Below are 27,414 nucleotides of genomic sequence, written 5' to 3'. Positions count from 1 at the left end.
TATACCCTGGTGTAACAAGTTTTCATGAATGCCAAAATACACGTTCTTCTCAATACACCTGAATGAAATTGTAAGTGTACGAACTTTATAGTCTTTCTTAAGAAGTTTTAGTTTTAAAACAAGAAAAACATTTTAAAAAATATATTTAAAAAAATAAAGAAAATACTTCCTTTGTACGACTATAGAGCGATTTTCTTTCGTAATTAGTAATGAAAATTAGACGAGCTAGTAATACTTTTCCCAACGATATACATGAACTGTCAAATTTCTAGAATTTAATAGAGGTATTGTAATAAGTAATAGAACCGAAAGAATGACTACATTTCCTTAAAAGAAAGATTGATTCAACTTGATGCCTGACTCTACTTTCTCTATGAAAGGTTTGTATGCTGGGTTTTTCTTCTCCTCAAACGCCAAACTACATGCTGTCACGATTTACCTTTACAAAACCTATTTCGGCTGTCTTTTTAATTATTTCATTTAGCCTATATAGAGTCATAAGCTAGCATATGTTTATTAAAAGCGAAATATAAATTAGATTATTATTATTATTAAAGCAAATCAATCTAAACTACCTCTTTTAGACCTTGCGATTTAAGCGCAGATTATGTAAATGCCACCTGTTACTATGGCCAACGGGTGTCATGAAGCCAGCACAACGACCAACCGCCTTTACTTTCCCCAACTTAAGTCAGGTACCCATTAGATTTGGGTAAACCCGAAATTCAAAATCCCAGCCTTCACCAATATTCGAACCCTGTACCTCTCTGTTCAGAAACCAAACGATTTACCTCTCAGCCACCAGGACCCAAGTTATTATTAAAGAATAATATTCCTACTCTGCCAGAATTAAGATTCGTTAGAGGGAAACAAAATTCATACAAGTCCCCTTAACAGTGTCTACTTAACAATTATCTGAAACTGTGGCAGCTCTGCAGCAGTTCTGTCCTCTGACAGTAAGAGTATTCAAAGTGCCTCAAAGATGTCTGTAGTGGTTGATATCATGGTTGGTTATATTGTTGTTTAAAACACACACACAAACACACATATTGACATCATATTATTTTTTTTTGGTCATGGGCCGTTGTTTTTTTATGTTATGTGACAGTGGTACTGCAATATCCTTGATAATTGCGTATTCTTAAAAAATCCAATGTATTGTTAGTCAAAATAGGTCTTTTCCACTACAGCAGCTAGTTTATTGACTCTAGATTATTCTAGAACCTCCAGTTGTGAGAATTCGCAGGTCATGTGCCATTATTGTAGTTTTTACTATTACTATAATTATCATATTAATATTAAAACAATAAGCACAAAATGGAACAAACACAGAAAGAAAAAAAAACATTTGCGAAAATGTAGGAAACAAAACTTTTTAAATAGTTTATTGACATTTAGTTTTACAATAATTTTTAAAAAAAGGGCAACACTTTGGATCAAGACAATGTTGAGAAAAAATATACCGAAGCAAGGATAAAAAATGAACAAAAGTTTCAGTCTAAATAATAGATTACATGCCTATATGTTTGTTCACTATGGTGGAGAAGTCTCAATTAAGAACCAAGTTTCCAACTGGAAATGAAGGAGAATACAAGTGCAGAATACAGTAATAAATGTCAATAATAAATTCAGTGGTACTGAAGGCTTCTCAAGAAAATTTGGGAACAGGCGGTTCCGGAAGCTTGTACTTTGCCTGGGCACTCATGACCTCCATCATAACGTCAGTGACGAAGATCTTGGAGGAGTCACCTGGGCAGTAGGAGGTCAGCTGGAGTAACGTAATGAGCAGTCTGCAATGACAATGACATCATCAGTGATTTACAGTCAAAGGTTAAATCTATGCTGACAAGAGCCCCCAAAATCTTCATGCATTTGCATTCATTTCTACAATCAAATGACAAATATAATTTTGTTTATATATACCTAGCCTAGGTATAGGTCAGTGTGTTTAATACGTATTTGGTTGATTGTATAGTTGTAAAGATTTAACTAGATGTATAAAAACATAAGTAAACTTTTGGATTGAAGGGATAAATTACCTTCTCGCCTTTTTATCTCTCTTTTACTCTTTTTTTTAACCCTACTCCCTCCAATGCTGAGTCCTTATGATTTTCCTCGCTACCCTTAGTGTGCCCTCCCTCCATTTTCTTGATCTCTCGTTTTTTTGTATGTTTAATTCTTTTTCGTTTGTCTTTCTCACTTCTCTGTCTCTCACTCTCTTTCCGTATGTTTTTCTCTATTCTTCTTCCCTCATTTTTCATCTTTTTCTCCCTCTCTTTTTTTCTGCCACCTTCCATATCTCCTTTTCTCCGCCACGGCCTCTCGTTCTCTCACTTTTTACTGCATTCTTTAATCTCTTCGTCTTCTTCATTCCATTTTCTGCTTCTTACGTCCCCCCCCCCTCACTGAACCATAATCTTCAAAACAAAAACAAAACTTAATAAAATACTCAGAAAGACACATTGATAAGGCACATTCCTTGTTCCAAATGCTAGGACCAATTTATACAAACATTCTTTCTTCCCTAGTGTTAATAGAGCATGGATTGGGTTGCCTGAGTCAGCCAGGAAAACCATTGACTTGGCGGAGTTTAAGTCATGGAATAACATGCATGTTCTATTGTTTATGTTCTATTGTTTATGTTCTATTGTCTCATGTTTATTGTTCTATATATTATGCAATCGTCTGCAAATAATCTGACTTTGGTAAATTAAAAATAGTAGTGGACCTAAGACTGTTCCTTGAGGTACACCTGAGTTTACTGTCATTATTGTTGATTTAGAGTAATTTATTATTACAGTTTGTTCTCTCCCTATCAAAAATCTTGAATCCATTGATGAAATGTACCATGAATGCCAAAATAGTTTAATTTTTTTAAGCAAACTATGGCGGTGAACTTAGTCTAAAGCCTTAGAAAAAATCTAATAAGATAGCATCTATTTGTTCACCATAGTCTAAACCTTTTGAAAAATCATCAATTAGTCCTTTACTCCTTTCATATTCTTTCCTCTCTCTCTCTCTCTCCATCTATCTTTCTCCGCCTCTCTCGCTCTCTCTTTCTCTCTCTCCATCTATCTTTCTCCGCCTCTCTCGCTCTCTCTTTCTCTCTCTCCATCTATCTTTCTCCGCCTCTCTCGCTCTCTCTTTCTCTCTCTCCATCTATCTTTCTCCGCCTCTCTCGCTCTCTCTTTCTCTCTCTCTCTCTCTCTCTCTATGTGTAAGCGCGTATGTATGACATTTGTAGGATACCTGGCTCGGTGTTATTTCTTCTCTAGATTAACAACTTAGCTACATAAGAACTCGGGAACTCTAACCAGACGCTTTGAATTTAAAAATCTATACTGGTCCTGCACGCTACTCGTGCACACAGACGGGATGGTTTCTTTACCCTTCGCCTAGTTGAGTCAACAAAGATTTGGTCATACCGATGCAGCGTCATTCAACATCTTCCTATTTATTTAGCATTAGGCCATGGCAATCTGGCAAGTAGATACATCGGGTCAACCGGATTACGGTGCCATATTTTGAAAAATCACCATTTTTTTTAATCGCGAAAGATAAACTTGTTATGCATTCAGTATTTGGTGTTAGGGAGTGGGTCAATGGTAGTCAATACGTTAAATGCTTTTACTTAATAAGAAGAAGAGCGCTGCATTGTTGAATGGTTTTTTCTTCACCTGACTTGTGACACAGCGTCAAACCAAGCGACTTAATAATTCTTCTTCTTTTTTTTTACTGGTCAAAACTAAACTATCAATCATAGGTAGGGCCTATATATTCGCTGTATATGTTCACAAGATAATTGCTACTAATAGCTCTTCGGATCTTGATAAGAATTATGTAATTTTCAATAGCTTTACTAGTCCAGCATTTATTTATTTTTTTATATATAAACTCCTAAAAACATGTAAACATATCTGCCAATTGTTATGATAAACATATTTACATTCATGTAGGTTATACAAACTCGAATCAACTGTGAATACAGCGGCCAGTCCTGTAAAATTTCTTACATAACGTAGATCTATACAGTGTCTAGTGGCCAGTCCTGTTGCAGTCCTGTATAACTTCTTACTTAACATAGATCTACAGTGTCTAGTGGCCAGTCCTGTTGCAGTTCTGTATAACTTCTTTGTTAATTTTTTATTATTTTTTATGTAAATGTAAAAAAAAAAACAAAGAAATGATAATCGATTTTCGTAGGGACAAGAAGGAAAATGATAGGCCTATTGTTTCTGTAGCTGGATAGACTATTGAAATTGTGCAAACCTTTAAATACCTTGGTACTATCCTAGACAATAAACTAAATTTTACTGCAAATACTGATTATATCAGCAAAAAGGGGCAGCAAAGATTACGATTAAAATGTTTGTAAAATGTTTTACATGTTTCGGATGTTCCTTCAGAGTTAAAGATAATTACTTCCTAGTCCAAACCTCCCGCAGGACGACGGGGGATGGGAGCGGGCAGGGTTTGAACCCGGGACCATCGATAAATCTGAACGACAGTCCAGCGTGCAAACCGCACGACCAGGCAGCCATCCTGATTACACAGTGTCTAGTGACCAGTTCTGTATAACTTCTCTGTTAAAGTAGATCTATATAGTGTCTAGAGTCAAGTGACCAGTTCTGTATAACTTCTTTGTTAACGTAGATCTATATAGTGTCTAGTTTTGACTAGGCTAACATGTGCCTACCTCATCATAAAGTCTTGGTCAGCTGAAGGCTCCGAGAACAACAGGGCCAGATCTCGTCGCGCGAAGGGGTCGTTGATGACGTCGCACACCTCTCCGCTCAGGTACAAGCAACTGGACTGGTTACTGTAAAGGAGGGCGTCGCTCAGCACCAAGGTGACGTCGTCGCAGGAGGGCGACTCGAGGATGGCGACCAGCTCCTCCTTGATACACTCGTCTAAGTTGGCGATGTAGGATTTCAGCTAGGACAGCGAGGAAACAATTGCATGAAGCGCCGTAACATCTTGTAGTTTGACCATCATGCAGTTTGACCCGCTAAGCAACCAGCTACACCTTTGAAGACCACCAATCCGGCAGCCAGCTACATAGTCCATAGTAAGCCAAACTACAACCACCTCTACCATTTTCATGCAAAGTTAGTTAACTCTCACTATTTGACTCTCGGAAAAGTCTTCTGAAATAATTAATACTCCTAACACCTTACGCCATTTGTATGTCCTCTGTCCTCTACATAATAACGATACTATTTATTGCTAAAGTTGGCAACATTAAAGTTAAGCATAAGGCAAAAATGTTTTTCTCTTTTGCTAAGTAGGACAATTTAAAACAAAACCCGAGAGACAGACAGACATATATATATATATATATATATATATATATATATATATATATATATATATATATATATATATATATATATATATAGAGAGAGAGAGAGAGAGAGAGAGAGAGAGTGAGAGAGAGAGAGATAGATAGATAGATAGATAGATAGATAGATAGATAGATAGATAGATAGATAGATAGATAGATAGATAGACAAACAGGCAGACAGACGGCAGACAGAGAGAGAAGAGAAGAGAGCGAGATAGATAGATAGATAGATAGATAGATAGATAGATAGATAGATAGATAGATAGATAGATAGATAGATAGATAGATATTATACAATGTTTTCTATAAGAACTTTAATATATTTGAAGATTATGTTGCCATTTCTTTGTATTCGAAAGGCTTGTTGCCAACTGATATTAAACAAGAAAGCATGCTTTCTAAATGATCCAAGAATCCCTCATGAGTACCACCAGTTCTTGTACTTACTGGCTCCGACTGTGTTGACCCTACAATCTTTTGAGCGGCCTGACACAACCTGTCCGCCTCGTCACCGATGTACGAGCCCCGAACCTGACAGCTTTCGACATTCTTTGCGAAACACTGGCGGTGGTACTCGCAAGGTGCAAACTGCTCCAAGGCTAAACAGTTCAAACCTGAATTAGACAAGTCTTGCTTATTATGCATGCATTACGAACCCAGCAATTACATCAAGGCCGCCACCTGCAAATGTTCTTTTTTTTTTTTTTTTACAAAGCTCATACCTATTCCCGCCATCTGCCTGTCTCGTACAAAACCTGTACATGTTAGTTCTCCTACCTTCCAGTCTCGGATCAAGTTTAAACTTTGCAAAATTATTCATTGTCCCTAACAAAACATGAATCCATGAAAAAAATCTACCCAATTAATAATTTATCATTGGTAATTAAATGCATTGTTTATATTGCATAAGGGAAATAAATCTGCTATATGGCTGTAAATGTGCAGTTCTCTCCTAAGATAAGCCGGGGAAAGGTCTCTCTCTCTCTCTTATTTTTTAAGTATTTTTTATTTACTTTGCTTTTTGTTTATGACAAGCTAAAATCTTTTTTTAATTTTGAAAAAAAAAATTACTTTAGCTCCAAATTTTGATTATTTCATCCATAGATCTATATTTAAGACAAATTTTATAAATAAGGTCGTCTTTTTATCCCTAATGTAACAAACAATGCAGTATTTGACATGGCTACACAGGTCCAGTTTTGACCTACACATTTTTGCCAAACTAGGTACAGACAAAGCCGTTGTCTTCATGGGGTCGATGTTAAGCTACGTTTAAAGTTGGACTATCATTGCAAATGATCATTTGAAACCATGGCAAAATGTCAAAACACACACTAAAAATTAAGCAGAAGAAATTAAATAAGCTCAACATTTTGGTTTGAAATAAAATAAAATTGCTTGAATACAATTAATATCAGTGTATGACAATTCATTAAGTTTTATGTTTTTTTATGGAAAATCAATGATGTCATATGAAATCATAAAACAAAATTGCATGTTTAATTTCACAATGCATCTCCCCAATATTGAGTAGGGCCTTCTAATGGAATAATCAGAGGGAAAACGTCTTCTCCTTTTTTTTTTCTAGTTTATTTTACAAAACATAAAAATATTGAAATTAAATTGTAAAATAATGTTTATAATAGGTGTAATAATATGCATAACTATGCTGAGGTTATATTATATAATATATTACTCTTTTTTTATTTAGTTTATATTTATTTTATTGATTCCTTTGTTAAAAAAGAAAATAAATTCTCTTTCGATTATTATATTTAAAAAATACTTAGGCCTATTTATTATATTGTAATAATTTAAGAAAATTATTTCTTTGCATTTGCATAAAACCATGTGAAATGATCTGTAATGATGTGTAAACGATCTTTTAAAAGCAAAACCCTACAACTTTGTATAAAAACATTGAATTTATTCTTTAAATAAAAAAGGAATTCGTATAAAATAATATTTCTCTCTTTGGTACAAATAAAGTTTACTAGCTATGCGAAACAAATAATCCTCAACGTTTCAAACTAGGATAAACCACTTGTTACTTCGGTGTGTGATTTAGGAGTCCATGACATTTTTACCCATAATGCCTACAACACGCGCTGATGCTTTCTAATTTTACCTCCTGTCGTCTGATGCGTTTCCGGTGCCTCTGTCTTGTTCTCTCTTATGTCTGTGTCTCTTTCAGCGGACCTCTTCCTTTGTTTATGGTCGAAGAAATCTTTGGGCACCCCGGTGAAGGGCTTGTCCTGGACCTCGACCTGGATCTCCTTTGTGTTGGGCGTAGGGCTCTCTTTGTTTGGTTGTGGGGTGCTCTTGGCGCTGTTGCTGTTGAAGATAAAAACGGCGTCATTGGTCACCAGGAGGGCGCCGTTGTTCTTTTTTGTGGTGGCGGTGGAGGAGGCACTGGTGACCTCAGTGGTTTCTGCTTCGTCGTATGAACGATACCTGGGGAGTGTATGTTAAAGATTAGTTTCTCATATAGACAACCTGGGGAGTGTATGTTAAAGATTAGTTTCTCATATAGACAACATGGGGAGTGTATGTTAAAGAATAGTTTCTCATATAGACGACCTGGGGAGTGTATGTTAAAGAATAGTTTCTCATATACCTGGGGAGTGTATGTTAAAGATTAGTTTCTCATATACCTGGGGAGTGTATGTTAAAGAAAAGTCTTTCAAATACTCGTGGAAATATGCTAAAGATTAGAAACGCATTTCATATATATTAAAAAGTATGTTAAATTAGTATTCACATGCCCGGGGAAGTATTTAAAAGTAAAGTAGCAATTATACATAAAACACTGAAACATAATCTTCAAATACAAAAACATAACAAAATAAAATACTCAGAAAGGCACAAAGATAAAGGCACATTCCTCGTCCCATATGCTAGGACAAATTTGTACAAATGCTCCTTCTTCCCTTATGCTATTACTGCATGGAATGGGTTGCCTGGAGTCAGCAAGGATAACCAATGACTTGGAAGAGTTTAAGTCATTGGTTAACATGCATGACTAGATTGACCTATGGACATGCGTAGGACGTAATTATCTTTTTTTTTGTGTGTTTTATAAGATAAGATGGCTGGGAAAGGTAGCATTATAAATCAGGTGTGCCAATGAGATGGTAGGCTACAGATGATACAATTCAAGTTGAAAGAAATGGAAGGGGAGCAGGATGTAAAAAGTAATAAAGGACCAGCCCAAAAAATATCATAGTGCCTATCAAATATAAAAAAACAACAACTGAAAATCGGAAGAAAGATCATAGAGTGTAAAGAACACTGTATGTTAAGGTGGAGAGTTGGGGGGGGGGGAGGGGGAACAGAGACAAAAACAAGTGAGGGAAGTCCATGGCAAAATAAACAATGCTAGTTATTTTTTATAAGCATTTTATTTGTTAGACTTGGATATCTTCAGCCCTCAGTTCCACCTGAAAGTTGTTATATTTCAACTGTGTAGCTACTAACAATGTCGTTAGGCCGACAGATTGAACAGTTAATTTTCTTCCAGATTGTGCAACCAGAAAATGGTAAGACTGGTGACACTATTATGGTAAAAATTCTTCACTTTTTTAATTAATAAGATTTGTTCGGAAATTAATTAATTTACTTGGTATTTTAGTTCTTTAGATCTACATATTTTGCCACATCCAACACCAACCAACAATGCCAGTGGTTGATTGAATTTCAAAAACATTGCCATTGTTATTAGAAAAGTAATATTGACATTGCAGAAACAACGGAGTTCCGCCTAAGTCTAGGACTTATTATTATTATTATTATTATTATTATCATAACTAAACGATATTATAACGAAAAAAAAATTAAAAGTTACTCTTATATTATAACAAACAAAGGATTAAAAGTTACTGTTATATTATAACGAATAAAGAAATAAAAGCTACTCTTATATTATCGAAAGTTCCAACATGGCAAACATTTTTACTGACTATACTTAGAGATAGTGATGGACAAACGTTTGCTGACATGCTACACTAGCTTTTAGTTTATTTGTTTAAAATATGTACGTCCGATATTTAAGTAAAAAATAAAGTTAGATAAAAATTAAAGTTTGGTTGTATTTTGTTTAGTTACAAACTAAAAAGTTTTATAAAAAATTTGTATAACTTTTTTCAACATTTGATAGTAATTGGATGGCTGCCTGGTCGTGCGGTTTGCGCACTGGACTGTCGTTCGGACTTATCGATGGTCCCGGGTTCAAACCCTGCCCGCTCCCACCCCCCGTCATCCTGCGGGAGGTTTGGACTAAGAAATAAATTATCTTTAACTTTAAAGGAACAACCGAAACATGGAAAACATTTTTACAAACATTTTAATAGCGGTAGAATTGCACATCATTATTTTCTGATCCTATAACCCTGCCTTGCGAACCGCCATCCAAATTAGTGCAGAAGGTGCGCTCTAGCTTCTACATGGTTATAATAAACAGATCTGCATTGTCGAGACGACTTCGATAAATGTTGACATTAGAGAGAAACAAAGGTTTTAGCTCATGTCTAGCACTTATGAAGAAGCTGTGCACAAAGCAGACATTGATATTGTATGTTTGTGATGTCTTGTTACTTATAGCAACATCAACGAATTCGATTATAGAGCGAAATTTTTTTTATTCGATAGATTGAATGCATTGATTTTGTTGCTGACTATGTGTTATCAAGCTGTTTGTCCTGGTTGAAAGTGTTACCAGCTTTTGTCAAGTGAGAAAGTCAGATTCAGTTTACAGCCTGTCAGCCTATCCAACAGATTCAGTCAACAGCCTATCAGCCTATCCAACAGATTCAGTCAACAGCCTATCAGCCTATCCAACAGATTCAGTCAACAGCCTATCAGCCTATCCAACGGATTCAGTCAACAGCCTATCAGCCTATCCAACGGATTCAGTCAACAGCCTATCAGCATATCCAACAGATTCAGTCAACAGCCTATCAGCCTATCCAACGGATTCAGTCAACAGCCTGTCAGCCTACCCAACAGATTCAGTCAACAGCCTATCAGCCTATCCAACAGATTCAGTCAACAGCCTATCAGCCTATCCAACAGATTCAGTCAACAGCCTATCAGCCTATCCAACAGATTCAGTCAACAGCCTATCAGCCTATCCAACAGATTCAGTCAACTGCCTATCAGCCTATCCAACAGATTCAGTCAACAGCCTATCAGCCTATCCAACAGATTCAGTCAACAGCCTATCAGCCTATCCAACAGATTCAGTCAACAGCCTATCAGCCTATCCAACAGATTCAGTCAACAGCCTATCAGCCTATCCAACAGATTCAGTCAACAGCCTATCAGCCTATCCAACAGATTCAGTCAACAGCATATCAGCCTATCCAACAGTTTTAATTCAACAGCCTATCAGCCTATCCAACAGATTCAGTCAACAGCCTATCAGCCTATCCAACAGATTCAGTCAACAGCCTATCAGCCTATCCAACGGATTCAGTCAACAGCCTATCAGCCTATCCAACGGATTCAGTCAACAGCCTATCAGCCTATCCAACAGATTCAGTCAACAGCCTATCAGCCTATCCAACAGATTCAGTCAACAGCCTATCAGCCTATCCAACAGATTCAGTCAACAGCCTGTCAGCCTACCCAACGGATTCAGTCAACAGCCTGTCAGCTTATTCAAGAGATTCAGTCACCAGTCTGTCAGCTTATTCAAGAGATTCTGTCAACAGCCTGTCAGCTTATTCAAGAGATTCAGTCAACAGCCTGTCAGCTTATTCAAGAGATTCAGTCAACAGCCTGTCAGCTATTCAAGAGATTCAGTCAACAGCCTGTCAGTTTATTCAAGAGATTCTGTCAACAGCCTGTCAGCTTATTCAAGAGATTCAGTCAACAGTCTGTCAGCTTATTCAAGAGATTTAGCCAACAGCCTGTCATCTTATTCAAGATATTCAGTCAACAGCCTGTCATCTTATTCAAGATATTCAGTCAACAGCCTGTCATCTTATTCAAGATATTCAGTCAACAGCCTGTCAGCTTATTCAAGAGATTCAGTCAACAGCCTGTCAGCTTATTCAAGAGATTCTGTGAACAGCCTGTCATCTTATTCAAGAGATTCAGTCAACAGCCTGTCAGCTTATTCAAGAGATTCAGTCAACAGCCTGTCAGCTTATTCAAGAGATTCAGTCAACAGCCTGTCAGCTTATTCAAGAGATTCAGTCAACAGCCTGTCAGCTTATTCAAGAGATTCAGTCAACAGCCTGTCAGTTTATTCAAGAGATTCTGTCAACAGCCTGTCAGCTTATTCAAGAGATTATGTCAACAGCCTGTCAGCTTATTCAAGAGATTCAGTCAACAGTCTGTCAGCTTATTCAAGAGATTCAGTTAACAGCCTGTCAGCTTATTCAAGAGATTCAGTCAACAGCCTATCAGCTTATTCAAGAGATTCAGCGATAAATAAGAAAATTAACCACTTCGTTAATCAATGATTCGTAAATAATTAATTTAGTTTTATATTCACTAATTATACTAAATTGTTTGCTTTACAAGCAGGAGTAGAAAGTTATATATCGTAAACCTATATAAGCAAAAACTTGTTGAAAATTTAGGTCACTATTTATAGAGAATCACTTCAATGCAGTGACCAATTTAAAGTAAGACAGTTTAAACTTTAAACAACATTTTAAAAAAAATTGAAGTATGGGAACCAATTCCATAACACACTTATGACACTTTATATTTTAAATTCAGTTTCCCTTTGCCTGGGCTGACAGTGATAACGATTGAAATAATTAGGCGTAACAATGAGAGTCTATAAGGGTAAGAGTTAGAAGACTTATAAATATCCTTCAGTTATGTCGTAAAAGATTATTGATTGACTCGTTGCTGGCTATTGACAACGATCTAATGTCGCTATAAAGGTCACTCGTCTTGAACCGAAGCAAAATACATTTGATCTCACACTTACTAATAGCGTCTGTGTCAAAGATATTTAGAGATGTGCACAGATCACATGACAAGACAAAGTTTAGATGTGCACAGATCACATAAGATAAAGTTTAGATGTGCACAGATCACACAAAAATTTTTTAGATATGCACATATCACATAACAAACAATAGAAAGTTTACATATGCACATATGACATAACAATAGAAAGTCGCACAAATGGGCGCAGAATGTTGCATTGCATGGATCACATAACAATAGAAGTTGAGATGCTTTCATATCACATAACAAAAGAAAGGTTACAAGTGCCACTTCATATCGCTATGAACAATTTTAGTGTTACCTCTTTTACGTTTGTTTTCGTGAGTGTATTGGATGATGACGAGCATGTGCCACGCTTTGGGATATTGTTTGTCTTTTTTTTGAGTTGAAGATAATTGACTTCCTAGTCCAAACTTCCAACAGGACGTCGGGTGATTGCAGCGGGTAGGGCATGAGCCCAGGACCATCGACAAGTCCGAATGACAGTCTAGCGCGCACACCGCACGACCAGGCAGCCACCTAAAAGCCTGTAGGTTGTTAAAATGATTGCTTAATTCTTTTCTATTTAGTTGGCTACAGTGCTGTTCCATTGATCGTTCTTCACTTGGTTTATGGTGAAAATCTCCAACAGACGTCTTGTCCTTATAAAAAGATCAGCTTTATACATAAATAAAACTTGTCAATGTGCTTGTCTGTGTGTTTTAAAGATCACCAGAATTTTTGGATTCCAATTCCAATCGCAGGTTAAGTCACTAAAAAAAGCGAATGCATGTAGTACGCATGTCTGACAATCGAATCACTTAGCGACTTGCTCTGTGCGGAGTTGGGCATCGGATAACGTTCTCAAGGGAGACAACACAAAGAGATACAAAGATACTTCCCTTAAGGAATTCGAACTAAACACCCCACGTGGTAAATTGATCGCTTGATCTCTACTCGTTATGTGTTAACGTTGAAAAAACAACAAAGTAATTAATAATAATTAATTTATAATTTTTATAACTTTTACAATACCTCTATTCAGTGGCGTAGAAAGGGGGAGAATTTGAAAATCCCACTGGCTCCCACTGGAGAGGGGCCCCCAAATGAGGGTTCAAAATTGTTTTTTTACATTAAATATTAAATATTACGCAAAAATGCAGGGGCCCCCAAGCAGGTCAAGCCACCCCCCCCCGGGCTCCCAAATGATGGCAAATTCCAGCTAGCCACTGCCTTTATTCAAGTCGCACTTACGGAATGGGCAAAACCTGGGTGGACACTGTTCTCGAAGACGACTAAAATATTATAATTTTTAGAGCCATTTTTTGAAATACCACCCCACTCCCACACCCATAAGTAAACGCAGTGTAAAATAATAATAGGAATTATTTTTTTTAAAGAATATTTTAGCTACTTACTGCGGTTTGATCGTCTGTGTTGGGAAACGTCTAAGAAGGATGTCTAACCAGCTGGGCGTATTGCCCTGGGCTCTATCCTGTGCTGGGGATCTAGTGGTTGTAGTTAAGAAGGAGGGTAGAAGTCCAGCTCTGTCTCTGTTTACGCTGCCGTCCCCGTTAAGGTAATTGTTGAGGTTTACAGACTTTGTGGTGGACGTCGTTGTGGATGTTGTGGTGGTGGTGGGCTCTGATGACACGCCCACTTTGTCATAGAACTGACCTTTAAAGATGAGCTGAAGGATGGATGCAATGTCCAGTGGATTACTCTGCTGGCTAGGACCTTGATATGAAATGTATTGCGCGAAAGCTGACTGTCCACATGCGATCAACAGAATCACTGCTGAGACAACGCTGTACTGGTATTGATATCTTCTGATATCCATTGCAGAATTATGAAAGGTTGTTGGTAATAAAGCCACAGTATAGAAACAGAACAACAGATTTATCTAAGTTTTGCAACTTAGAAAACCACAACCCAGCTTAAAGGGCTATAACAACAGAATGTAAAGTGCTCTTTATTCCCCTTTATCCTTTGAATTAAATGTCGCAAAAATCACAATTTAATCCAAAATATAACAATGCTTAAATCTGAAAATAGAGAGAAAAAAAGGAGAATAGTATTTAGTCTTTCTTCTTTGTATTGTTGTTGACATACATTATATAAATCAGATAGATATATTTAAAAAAATAATTTTAGATTGAGACCAGATTAAAATTTCACTCAAAATACACCCAATCCCCTATGCTAGAAGTGGGATAATAAAACCATAATATACCTTTGGCCTGGGACAATGGACTGAATACAGATAGATTCTTACTACGAACTAAAGTATGCATTCAATGAGAAATTGTACAAACATGTACACAGATATGTATGGTTTAAATCATGACGAAAATCTGGCAGACGTTGCTATGAACTACGAGACGAATGCCTACCGTATCGTATCTACTTAGCTCTGGAGATCTAGATCTAAATGCGCAGGGATAGTCTCTATAGTTTGAAGGCTATCAAATATTTGATTTGCCAGTTTGGATGGCGGCTTTTCTATGCGCTCATTGTTAAAAATAATTTCTAAAAAGTATGAATATCTATTTTATTGTGTGCATTTTTCTAAAAACTTTCTAAGTTAAGAAGAATGTTCTCTTTGAAATATGGCGATTCGTTAGCTTAATGTTTCTGTTTTCGCGCTTAACCATCGAACGATGTGGCCAGCACAATGACCTACAATACAAAACAATGACAAAAAGAACTTTCATAAGAATCTGAGCTCAAAACACTCAGTTTATAGCATTAGGAACTGATCACTATTGAAATTAAAGATAAAATACAAACTTTAGTTTATAAGCAGACGACTTCTTTATAGCTTAAAAAAATGTAGACCAAAACTATTTAATTTAAAATATTTTATTTTTCTAATGTTTCAAACCGTGGATAGCACTAGTAAAAACAAATTATAATACCTCACTTTGCTGTAGCTTTGTTTTTAAATTGTCAATCGTAGTCCTTTAAAATGTCTCAATAGTGTTCACGTCTCTAGAACTTCTTAGGTTGTTAAATTATAAACTTAAAAAGCGAAAGAAAAAGCCAAAAAGTAAATTCTTGTATTTATTTTGTTACGTTTCAAAAAATTTCTACTGAAGGACATTCAGCAAGTTCTTTCTTTTATACCAAATGGGTGAACTCTTAGCATGTTTTAGTTTGGAGATTTAATGAATGCCAAAAAAACTATGGTTCATTTTGGTTTTCACTTTATTTTCTGGTTGATTTTCTAAGCCCTCAAAAAAAATGTTAACAATAAATAAACGCTTTTTAATGTGTTAACAAATCCATGTTTGTCTAAGTGTGCAGTTTTCGCATTTTGTTTCCTTTAGTCCTTTGCTTTATTTAAATATAAAAATTCGTTGTTTTATTTTCGTTTTTTTAATAAATATAACATTCTAATCGTATAAATGAAATAAAAAATTTGTATTACGTAAACGTATTTTAACAAACATAATGAATATTATTTAATAAACGTATTAACTGAATATTAAAAAAAAAACACAATTACGAATTTTTCGCATTCGCTGTTTCGTAGCTTTCGAGTTTATTACGTGGTCAGGGTGGAAGGGGGAGGGGTAGGCTGGGATGCAACGTCGTTGTCGACCTATCCTTGGGTTTGTTTGAACATTCCCTTTGGGCTGGTGCACTGATGCTGAATCTCAATGAACCACCGAGTTGAAGGTATCTCCAGGTAACATTCTTTTCAACGGAAGAAATGCCTCGTTCACCGTGATGTAATGTCTCTCCATGTGATCACGATAGAGCCGTCTGGTACAATGGGAAGGTGCTTAGAACCTTCGAGTCTGTAGTGCTAAAACTACTATCCTATACTTTTTAAACAGCTTATCAGCACTATCTTTATTTTGTACTCCGGATACACCAAAAAGCTAGCTATTTATAGTTTTCCCGCCAAGTTTGAAAATCTCCAAAAATAGTAAAAATAGATCGCGTTTATTTCACCTTCTCTTTCGCTATTGAAATGGCATTCTATTTAGTCAAGACATACACCGAACATACCAAGCTATAAGAATATAAGTCTCTAAATTCTTTTCAAAATTGAGCTCTAAAAGAATGGTTACCTATAATGGAATTTTTATTTTGACACCTTTTTACTTTCGAAATAAGTGTGTTTTTTAATGTGTATATTATCTACGTGTAATAACGAAGGCGGCGTAGCAGGTTACCCGTATCAGTTCATTATTATATTTAAAAAAAAACTTAACGATGCAGGTTCTACTTCAAAATTTCCAATTACACTTTTTTAGCAACGATTTCCAACAAGTATACATTTAAATTCGTAGAGTCAATTTAAAAAAAAAATGTATTTTGGTCATGGGCTCAGCAATGAATCCATTTGCGCCTTGGTTTCTACGCTACTGACTAGAGGTCAATGTATTTTGTTGACCACACATGCCTTTATGTATTCCCCGTACAATACAGGCAATATTAGAATGTTTTGTGTTTGGTGTAATGCACAAATTGTAAGACAAATTTCCATACGGACAATAAAGATGATTATTATTATTATCATTATCTTCACATTGTTAATTATCATTGAATACATAATAATAATAATAATAATAATAATAATGGTATTAATAATAATAATAATTTTATTTATAAAGCGCTGTTAACAAACGAAATGTAGGCTCAAGGCGCTGTAATAACATGACAAACATAAATACGAGAACTAAAATGACAAACTAATCTAAAAATGTTTTAAACAGCTAGGTCTTAATGTTCTTCTTGAAAGTGGTGTAGCATATTGTCTGTCTGAGATCATGTGGAGTGAGTTCCAAACCTTTGGTCCGTGCACAGAAAAAGCCCGCAGCCCGTAGCTTTTGAGGGAGAAACGTGGCACCACTAGATGCGTTGAGTCCATCGAGCGCAGGGCTCTCTGTGGGACATATGGAGTGATCAGTTCGCTAAGGTACAAGAGCATTTCTATATGATAGATACACTGATGACAAAGTGTAGCTACCTTGTAGTCGATTCTCGCTTTCAAAATCAAAAACAAATACAAGTATTGGGCCGTAGACTTTTAAAACATAAATAATAGTCTTATGTCGACCAACAACGACAAAGGAACATAACTCAAATAAATCGTGTGGCTTTAGATTAGTTAAGATACCTAGACATTGTTATTCATTAGTAGTAATTACTAAATGTATGCTATTCTTTCTTCTTTAAAGATAAAATATTTTAAAAATAATAATCAATAGTTCGTTTCAGATAACTCCTCAGCCTACACATGTTTTTTAACGGCTTAAAAGAAGTTTATTTCTTTCTCTAAATGTGAAAACTCTGAAACAATCCCCTCAGTTCAGGTTTGGCCGATAGAGAAAGTCAATTGAACGTCCAGCCAGCACTCATCCTCGATAGCGTAGGCTTACATCTATATCGAGTGTCTGTTTGAACAGAGGGAATATTTATAGAACAATGTCTCCAGCATTTGAACGCAATGGTTGTAACTTTTTAAAAGAAATAGACCTAGATCTATTACTTATTTTATTTCCTTTCAAATTTGTTTTTTCAAGAAACGTGAATTAGCTTCATATTCCCCCTTATTTCGTTACTATGGATGCATCAATGGCCTAGCCAGAATCGGTTGAAATTGAAATATTTTATGAACTCTATCGAGGAGATTGAAGTGAAAGCGAAACACCATTTATGCTTATTATCCCAGTAGGACAGTACAGAAAACGAACACTTTGTGAATGTCAACAACAAAATCATATTATAGTGTTTTTTTTTTTAAGTAACTAGACTTTGACTTTAATGCTAGCTACGAATTATATAAGCCCCCCCCCCACCCCCCACCCCCAATAAAAAAGCCTACTTTTTTTTAGGTGCTGTAGGAGGTATTAGGTAAAAGATATATAACTGAAGTAGCCTCTTATTTAAAAAAAAAGGTGCTAAATCGCAGCAGTTGGAGCCTCTTAATTGAAACAAGGATTGTCACTCTTAGACATAATCAGAGTTTTCTCTCAAAAAATTGTTTTGAGTCCTGTGCGAGGCCCCCACCAATCGGAGGTTCTAGGCGACTGCCTAGTTAGCCTATGCCTAAGGCCGGCCCTGGTCTACTTACATATGTAGTTTAACAAGTAGATCTAAACATTCGTGCATAAACCTTGAACCATCATAGTAGAGACTTACAGCTAGGCTAGTAGACATAAAGCTAGGCTAGTAGACATAGAGCCATAGAGTTCTGCTTTGCTTTTTTTTTCTCTAAAAAAATGTATCCTTTGCGAGGCCCCCCCCCCCTGCCTAGTTTGCTTACGCCTAAGGCCGGCCCTGCATCTGGCCGAGATACAGTGCTATTCTTTGCATGTATTCACCAGGTTGTATTTTTCTGGTGTATTAACTCTGTACTTTAAGCTATTTTGTAAAAATTAAATCGTTCAAAGCAAACTTCCATGTAAGGTTAAAGAAATCCAAATGCTTATTTCATTTAATGAAAGTATTATTTTTTTGTCTCGCACTAAATGTTAAGGGATGCTCTTATGGCAAAAGAAATAATCAAATCCAATGTAATAATGGCATTGTCTTCGATTCCGAAGAATAAGGATGAGTGCAGTGCTTCACATGACTACGCGAACCGAGTTTGCAGCCTGCATATTTTTCCGCATCTAATGCAGACAAAGCCGTTGTCCGCCGGGGGTCAATTTCAGTTTTCTTTCCGTCTTCTGTGTCTTCAATATGGACTTTCCTTTGGGTTTCAAATGTATGTCCCGGAGCACTATGTGAGAGCTCTTCAACTGTCTCTCAGAGGGCATCTGCTGCCAGCTACTTTCTATCTATGCCAGTGAGGGTGAAATGGGGCATGAGTTGATCTTTATGGCGATTACGGGGGACACCTCCGTTACGCCGTCCTCCTTTAAGATTGCCAAATCCTAAGTAACAAATCTATAAATGGCGTCATTTGGTCAGACATTAGGTACGTGCCAAATGTCATAAGGGGAGTTTGAGACTGTAATGGGTATGAAGAGTAGAGAGTGACAACACTATGTCACGTGATCGCCCTCTCTACCTCCCGTCCGGCCCTTCCCATCCTACTTTGGCAGCCTCCTACCACCTCACCTGTAACAAGAAATCAGCCGCCCTGTGACGCCCAGTCTGACATTGACTCTAGCTTGTTTATTCATTGAAATAACGTCACATCTACGTTGGCATTGAATGAATGGGTACAACTTAAAGCGAGCTTGAGATATAGGTCAGTGGATGACGGGTGTTTGCTGGGATAGGGAGACGTTAGTTTGGCACACTCATTCACACATACACACTCATTCACACATACACACTCATTCACACATACACACTCATTCACACATACACACACAATGGGATCCAAGCAACATTTTATAAATTTTCTCTGATTTTCTGTTACTCTCTCTCTCTCTCTTTCTTTCTCTCTCTTTCTCTCTCTCTCTCTCTGTCTTTCTATGTAACTGCTCATCTCTCTCTTTCTCTCTGTAACTAGTGGATTTAGTTATCAAACAAATGCAAAGAGAACTTTGTTAGAATATTGAAATAACATGAATTTTTATCGCCGATTAATCTTAGAATTTTTTTTTTACTTTCTTTTTTTTTTTTTTTTTTTGTGATAGCAAAAAATAAAAAAAAAAGATCTACTTATACAATCACATTTGTCAATAAACTGCTTAAATTAGTATAATAATACTTGCCTATGCGTTGGAATATTAGGGAGGAGGGTAGTATATCACTTAGCTACTAAGACCCAGCCATGACCTGCACATTTTGTTAAATCCAGCACAATTGTCTTCAAGTGACCGATTTTGGTTCGTCTGTCTTCTGTAGTAGTTTTAAAATCGCGGCCTCTGTAAAGGTATCCAGCTTTTAAATTAGCATATAAATATATGCAAATAATGACTAGGTTTCCCTTCGACCTTTGACCCAATCTCTTGCTATTGTCTCGAGCCATCACTAAACTAAACATTTCTTATTTGAAATGCTAACAATATAAGAATTTTGTTCATGTCATTGGAACATTACAGACGTGTATAAAGTAATAAAACAAATATAATTGAAATTAATACTTTTAAAAATAAGACCATTCCTACTTTATACGGTTGATCAACCTTTGTAAGAGCGATTATTTTGATCTTAATCATTAATGGATGATAGATTTAAAAGAGGAGTATTTTTAACTCCACCCTTGTCCTTCCTCACCGAAACAAAAACTTCTGGTTAAGCGAATGTATGAACTACTCAGAGTTTTTAATATTTTAATAATAGGCCTATGTTCTTGTGCGTCAGTTTTTTTAAAAACTCTTTAATGACTAGAGACAACATGCGAAAAAATCGAGGACGTGTCCGTTGAAAATAAAGATTTTCAAGACCAAATTTGATTTTAGAAGCTAATATTTAGTAAAAAATATAACGGTCAAACTTGAGTTTTTCCAGTTTGGCCAATTAGCTAGTAATTCTTTTCTCGAAGATATACACCAACTGTCAAACTTTCTAGGAAAATCGTTAGAGCCGTTTACCCGAACCGTGTCCACCCAGGTTATAGTTCCCATGAATTTGCAAACTGAATAATGAAGTCTTGAAGCAATAATCCAAGCGGCAATGTCGATAATTATTTCTATTTGTTTTTGTTTTTGAATATAAAATATAAATGATTGAATAAAATTCGCTAACACTGGCCTATCCCAGAAGAAGATGTGTTAGTATCCCTTACTTCTTGTGGCTAGGTTCTTTTGTTACTCTTATTTAGGAGGCGCCTAATTTATCAGGTCAAATGCGGAAGAATTATTTTCTCAACTTAGTTATGTCGATCTGGATTCGCCGATTCTGACATACCTAGATAGGCTACTCTATCACTATCTCGTCAGCCGAATCTTCTAGATTTTCTACACTTTTAACTTTTGTCCACATCATCGTGTTTAAGCATAAGCTTAATCATTTCTAGACTTCTAGCCGTCTTAACTGTTATGGATTGTATGTGCGTGTTTATGATGCAATCATGAGGATTTTTTTGGTTGTGTAGTGTAGCCTGAAGAGATTCTGATGAAACTACGCGGTGGTCTGTCTTAATTCGGGTGAACAAACGCTGGTGGGAAAGTTGAAGGAGAATACTAGCAGGAGATCTGAGACTAGCAGGAGGCATGAGATTGAAAAAGACGTGTATTTTGAGAGAGTTAGATCTTGTTTCAATTATTATTACATACATCTACTTTCCTATTGAATCTGTGTTTATTTAGACATCAAAAGTTCTATTCAGTTTTATTTTCAAAGAAGCGTGTTCATGTTTAGTTCAAGTTCGACATTTAATACTCCACATCGGTTTAGTTATTCTAAGTAATTAGAGCTATAAGCCAATGACCGAGTATTAACACTAACTGTGTCTTGTATCGTTAGGGCAAAGAATCCGTTTCGGAATAGCTCCAAGACTCGCAAAAATCTTCCTACAAGGAATTGTCGCAGTAAAAAGAAAGAGAGGCAGGCTATGAAAGAATGGGAAGACAACATTACAATTGACGGGCGGCTGTAGACAGGATAAAACGCTATGGCAACCGCACCTCCCCCCCCCCCAAAAAAAAAAAAAAAACACGAATATAATCATTAGTGATGTCACAAAGGTCAAACTTAGCTCACGACTTGCGAATGTTAATCTGCCAAATTGTAATTGCTGAATAGCTTAGATTTTTGGCCAGTTCATAAAGAAAATAATTATTTGGAAATGCAATATGTCGCCATAGTCAGGCAAAGTAATCGAGGGGATCCTCAATCTTCAAACTAAATAGATATTAATTGTTAGAAATGTATACCTTTTTTTTTGGGGGGGGGATGCTTTTAGCTTTTGAACAGAATTTAAAGGTGAAGATATTAGCCAGTCATGCTGACACTAAAATTTTTTTACAAAATTCAATAAAGGAGTTGGATCCATCCGTTATTGAAATGCCAATATTGGGCTCTTGAATTGTCTGTGTTTAGGTGATTGAGCTAAGGTCAGCAAGAGGCAGTCTGTTGACTTGGGCGCATGCCAAACGCTGTAGATCACCATGACCGCTACATTAAGTCCGCATTCAACTTGCTCTATTCATTAGTTGACCATGTTGTCTGTCTGAAGATCGCTTCAATCCTTGTTAGGGATTGGAAATGAGTGAGAAAACCCTTGAGATATGACATTCCCTTTAACCCTTGGTGAACTATACTTCCGGGCCAAAAGTTGACGATTTTTAAACAACAACTTTCTGTGAATTTATCCAACTGATTTTGATGACATTGTCTGACTCTTATCTCTTATATCAATGTATGATTCTGATGTCTGATATTAATGTCTGATTCTGATGTTTGGTATTAATGTCTGATTCTGATCCCTTATATCAAGGTATGATTCTGATGTCTGATATTTATGATCCTGATGCCTGATAGTGAACTCTAAAACTTTGTCGAATTTAGATACACTCAGCGCTTCCATCAATTTCAAACTGACTGTCTTAACTAAACTTAAAGCCCAAGACTTTCATCTAATCTTGTTCCTGCTCTACCAACACATCGCATCAACCGAGGGAGGAATATTGAAAACAAAATAGTTAGAGATCAAATGCTATTTACACGCAATTCTGAAGAAATCTGGGACTTTCATTAGCAATTTTTGTTCGACAGGAAACATACTTTGATTAGCTACTTCTCTTCCCAGTTTTAAAGCTTGGAGGCTGAATGCTAAAGCGCTTGGCTTCCAAACCGAGGGTTCTTGAGTTCGAAACCCGGTGAAAATTGGTATATTGAACTTATTTATTTTTAGGACACCCCCCTGAGTCCACCCAACTTACTGCTACCTGATATATTTTTTGGGAAGTAAAGGCGGTAGGTCGTGGTATGGTTTGGCTGGCCAAAAGACACACTCATTTACAGTCAGACATAGAAACAAATGAGCTTTCATTTTCTGCTCCCATAGCTCGCAAGGTCTAAAAAAGGGTATCCTAATTTTGAGAAGAGATCTGTTAGATAAGGGCGTTACTTTCCAACAGATTGTAGGGCGTCTTTGAAGATTGTATTAAACGCTTTGTTTCGCTACGTTTTGTCTTGTAAATCTTCAACAAACAGGAGAGTAGCCGATAGTGTGTATTGAGAGTAGACAAGGAAAGAAACCAACCCGCATGATCAATGCTACAAGTGTCGCACCGGAATGTGATGGGTAGAGTTGTGCAATGCTGAGTTGGACGATGTCGCCGTTGTAATGCTTATAGGAATGTTTTGTTGTTTTTTTTTGTGAAATTTTTACATAAGTCAAGTATTTCCCATACTAACATTTCTTCTAGCACATAAGCTGTAAAACCTTATGGTTTTGATACACGATTTCAAAAAGTATCTATCGGATTTTACCTATTGGCTGCGCTCAGTATTCTGAACCTGATGTCAAAGTTCCTACTTCCCCTCGTCCTCTCTCTTTTGTATCTGCTATCTTATCTAGGCTATCTATTTATTGTCTGTTTATATGTTGGCTAAACATTAAAAAAGAATTAATGTATATTAATGTATACCTCCCTATACAATCTATGAAGGTCATTTCTAGATCTAGATGAACATTTGTCGAACTACGATGTGGACCTCTTAGTCACTCTTAGATCAATTAATGTATACCTCCCTAAACAATTTTAAATAAAGCATGTGCCCTATCTATACACCGTTTCAGTGTCTTAAACAGTGCACCTTTTTTTTAATGAGTTCAACCTTATACCAGATCTACTAATTATTCTACATTACCAAGATTAAAACAAGTCTGACCCTTTCATGCATAGTAGATCTAGATAGTTCCATTTTGTTTTTTTGTCATCATTTGACGACCTATAGGTCTAAAAATGGATATCAAATGCGTAGGAGATAATTTCCTTCTCTTTTAAAGGAACATCTTTGATTTATGAGATAGATAAATGATCTTCAGGTTTATAGACATCGCTCGCTTGAAGAAGTATTTCGTCTGCGTAAAAAAAGGTAGAGGAAAGTTTGGTACCCCTTTCAGACATTGCGATCTACAGAACATAGATGATGTGAAGCACATCTGTTTCTATGACAGCGTTTAACGAGGCGGTCATGTGACCAGCACATAGAAACCGGGACAGAAGAAAAAAAAAGCCAGGAAAGAATAATATTTGATTTGTTTGTCTAAAACCATTAAGATCTACATCTTTCTAATTCTATGTTTACTTAAAAATAAATATTTTTCATGTGACTTTTATCAGATGATGTAGGCCTAGGTCTACAATTGTCTAAGCTATTGTATTGGGGCTCAATATTAATTACATTGACGAATCTCCTTTAAAAAAGCATTCAAGAAAGCAGACAAGATAGAAGACATATGCCTACCTAGACACTAGCCTACCTAGACTCTGGCCTACCTAGACATTGGCCTACCTAGAAACTGGCCTACCTAGAAACTGGCCTACCTAGACACTGGCCTACCTAGACACTGGCCTACCTCGTATGTTAAATCACACGTCGTTTCGTGAAGTCGTATTTGCAAAACGCCAACAAAAAGTAAGAAGGGATGAGTTGTCAAGTCACTATAGTTCCTGTGACACAAATGTGTGCCCACCGATCGATCCGACACTGTTTGTCTAGTCTAATCGATCAAACAAGGTAGACACACCTTTAAGTGATAAAATGTGTCAAAATACCGTCTCCGCCTAACAACCGTGGCTAACGCATTCATCACATCATTAAGATTCAAGCCATTCTTCTTTCTTTGTTATCAAATTCTTTAAAATATTGTGAGTAAACTCTGTCCCTTTCGCACAAACATTATTAAGTCCATAATGGGGCGTGGTGGTCTTGGAGTCTCAAGTTCGATTCCCTATTGCTCTATAATTCAGTTGTCAATAGAGTATTAGGACTCCCCCAAGTGAACCCAACTCTAGGGCTTCATCACTTCAGTTGGGGGCGTAAAGGTGGTTGTTCGTTGTGCTGGCCACATAGCACCCTCGCTGATCAACTCTAAGGCTACCTAAGTAAGGGATGTAACAGCGGTTGGTCATTCTACATAGCACCCTCGTTAACCGTGGGCTATAGAAACAGATGAGCTTTACATATCTGTCCCAATATATCACTAGGTCTGAAAGGAGTACATCCCTATTAAAGCCATAGTTTACGCAATAGGTTAATTAATTAACTTAATCATTTTCATATACCGCTATAGATAGTTGCGCAAATATATGTATGTCCAATGGGAGATTTAAAAAAAAAAACTGAATAGCTAGCTTTCTGGTGTATCAATTGTTCATAATACGAAGATATGGATTTCTAAAAACTATCCATCCATCCATCCTTCCGTCCATCCATCCATCTATCTATCTACCTATATCCATCCATCTATCTACCTATATCCATCCATCTATCTAATTATCTAATTATCTATCTATCTATCTATCTATCTATCCATCCATCCATCCCTCCATCCATCCATCCAGCCAGCCAGCTATCCAGCCAGCCATCCATTCATCCATCCATCCATTCATCCATCCATCCACCCATCTATCTATGAGCTTCATGATGTATCGACACAGTGATATGTTTCCATCTAAAATTGCTCCCGCATCCCCTGAGTATATAACTACAGAATGTCTAGATGTAAAGAATTTCACTAGCTAACGAAACGTGGAGAGGAAAAGAGGTTCACTAATGACTGAAGATGTGCAACCGCAACAAAGGAATCCATCTGTCTTTTGTCAATATTATGAACCAGGAATGTTGAAGCCGGTAGGAGAGAACTTTTTCCTTAGGTCTAATCAAAGTTTAGAGCGTCTGCTGTTTAAATAAAGGAGAAAACTTTATCTTGCATAAAGATATGTTGAGTGGAGATGGTCTTCAAGTGGTTTTGCATTATCTCTCCTCTCTCTCTCTCTCTGCTTTCTCTCTCTTTCTCGCAGTCTCTGTGTGTGTGTTTCTCTCTTTCTTGTGAATGCCTTAGTCTTGTATTAGCATATTATTATTTCAGAAAGTCGCAATTAGAAATTAAACCATTAGTTGTGGTGAAATTTTGCAATAGTGACAAACTTTGAAAATATTATTTAGGCCCCTAAAACATTATGAGACATAATATCTACTCGAGAAACCAAGCAAGCTATGTAATGTACACATGTACTCAGAATACAATAGAGTACATTAAGTGTAATGCTTATCAACATTAATTTTTATTCAGTGGCGTATCTAGGGTGGGGGAGGAGGGGGGAGAATATAAAGATGCCCCGGGCTCCCACTTGAAGGGGGCCCCCAAATGAGTGTCCGAAATTTGTTTTTAAATTAATTAAATTTTACGTCACAGTCATGTAATCTTGCATTTCACGTTGTTATATAAGTTAGCGACCCTGTTGCATGCCTTCAGCACTGATCCGTGCGGGGTTACTCTCAATTTCGAGGATTAGCGCTGACTAGTGCATATTACTCTCGGGAAGTAACTTGGTATAAATGGTAGTTTATTTTATCCTCCTTATCATTTAAGAAGAAACATGATAAGATCACTGAAAACAAAGGAGACCATGAACGTGTCGAAGAAAAGTGTCACTATTCAGATGATTCATACAAAGATACTGCAGTCGAAGAAGTGAAAATGTCTCTTGATGAGAGAAATAATGCTGAAGAGACTCCAGGGAAATCCTTTTACCACAGTCAGAGAAAACATCTGGAGTAAGTGATGATGAGTCAAATGATGGTCTTCCAAAATCACGTTCTCCAGAAGATAGATTCAACCTGGAATAGAATTTTATCTGAGGAACTGAGAGCAAAGATTCTATTAAAGGGTAGCTTATTTTTCTAAAAACAAATTTGAACGGTATTTGTTACTAGCAGGGTTTACCCAAAATAAATCACGAAGTTTGACATCATCATGGTTCACTAGAAAGCTTCCAAAAGGAGAAATCTGCAACCGATCTTGACTCCTCTTTTCTCCCCACTTGGGATGTGTATTTTGTTTTGCATGCGTTCTGTTTTCTGAGACATTAGAAAAGACATCTAGTGCATTGAGCAAACCTGGAGTTGGTTTCACCAAATGGAAGAAACCTGAGAGACTGAAAGAACATGAAGAAGGAGTCCAACACAGACAAGTTCTTTTGAAGAGGAAGTTAGAAGAAGAAAAGCTTAAGGCAGAACAAGATAAACTG

The 27,414-nt window shown here is 36.6% G+C and overlaps 1 protein-coding gene across 2 annotated transcripts; it reads right to left on the bottom strand.

The window, feature by feature from the left end:
• Positions 1–1,359: 1,359 nt before the first annotated feature.
• LOC106069341 (uncharacterized) lies at positions 1,360–24,758 on the bottom strand. Of its 2 annotated transcripts, none has more exons than XM_056038525.1 (6): positions 24,738–24,758; positions 13,711–14,337; positions 7,473–7,798; positions 5,792–5,958; positions 4,697–4,935; positions 1,360–1,790 (listed from the first exon to the last, which is right to left on the bottom strand). In XM_056038525.1, exons 2-6 carry the CDS (start codon positions 14,130–14,132, stop codon positions 1,649–1,651), a joined length of 1,296 nt encoding a protein of 431 aa, XP_055894500.1. In that variant the 5' UTR covers positions 14,133–14,337; positions 24,738–24,758; the 3' UTR covers positions 1,360–1,648. The 2 variants fall into 2 exon arrangements, with proteins under 2 accessions (XP_055894500.1, XP_055894499.1); XM_056038524.1 differs by lacking the exon at positions 24,738–24,758 and adding an exon at positions 15,211–15,394.
• Positions 24,759–27,414: the final 2,656 nt, after the last annotated feature.

The sequence above is a fragment of the Biomphalaria glabrata genome, chromosome 8, assembly GCF_947242115.1.
Source record: "Biomphalaria glabrata chromosome 8, xgBioGlab47.1, whole genome shotgun sequence".
NCBI lineage: Eukaryota > Metazoa > Mollusca > Gastropoda > Planorbidae > Biomphalaria > Biomphalaria glabrata.
The sequence above is the reverse complement of the archived record's forward strand: the minus strand, read 5'-3'. Positions and strand labels throughout refer to the sequence as shown.

What these genes read in the sequence shown, in the direction of transcription:
- LOC106069341 (XM_056038525.1), bottom strand. Translation starts at nt 14,132, where the DNA reads ATGGATATCAGAAGATATCAATACCAGTACAGCGTTGTCTCAGCAGTG. An exon ending in GGTCAACACAGTCGGAGCCA is followed by an intron (nt 4,936 to 5,791) that starts GTAAGTACAAGA and finishes TCGCTGTCCTAG; the next exon opens with CTGAAATCCTACATCGCCAA. An exon ending in GACCAAGACTTTATGATGAG is followed by an intron (nt 1,791 to 4,696) that starts GTAGGCACATGT and finishes TTGTCATTGCAG; the next exon opens with ACTGCTCATTACGTTACTCC.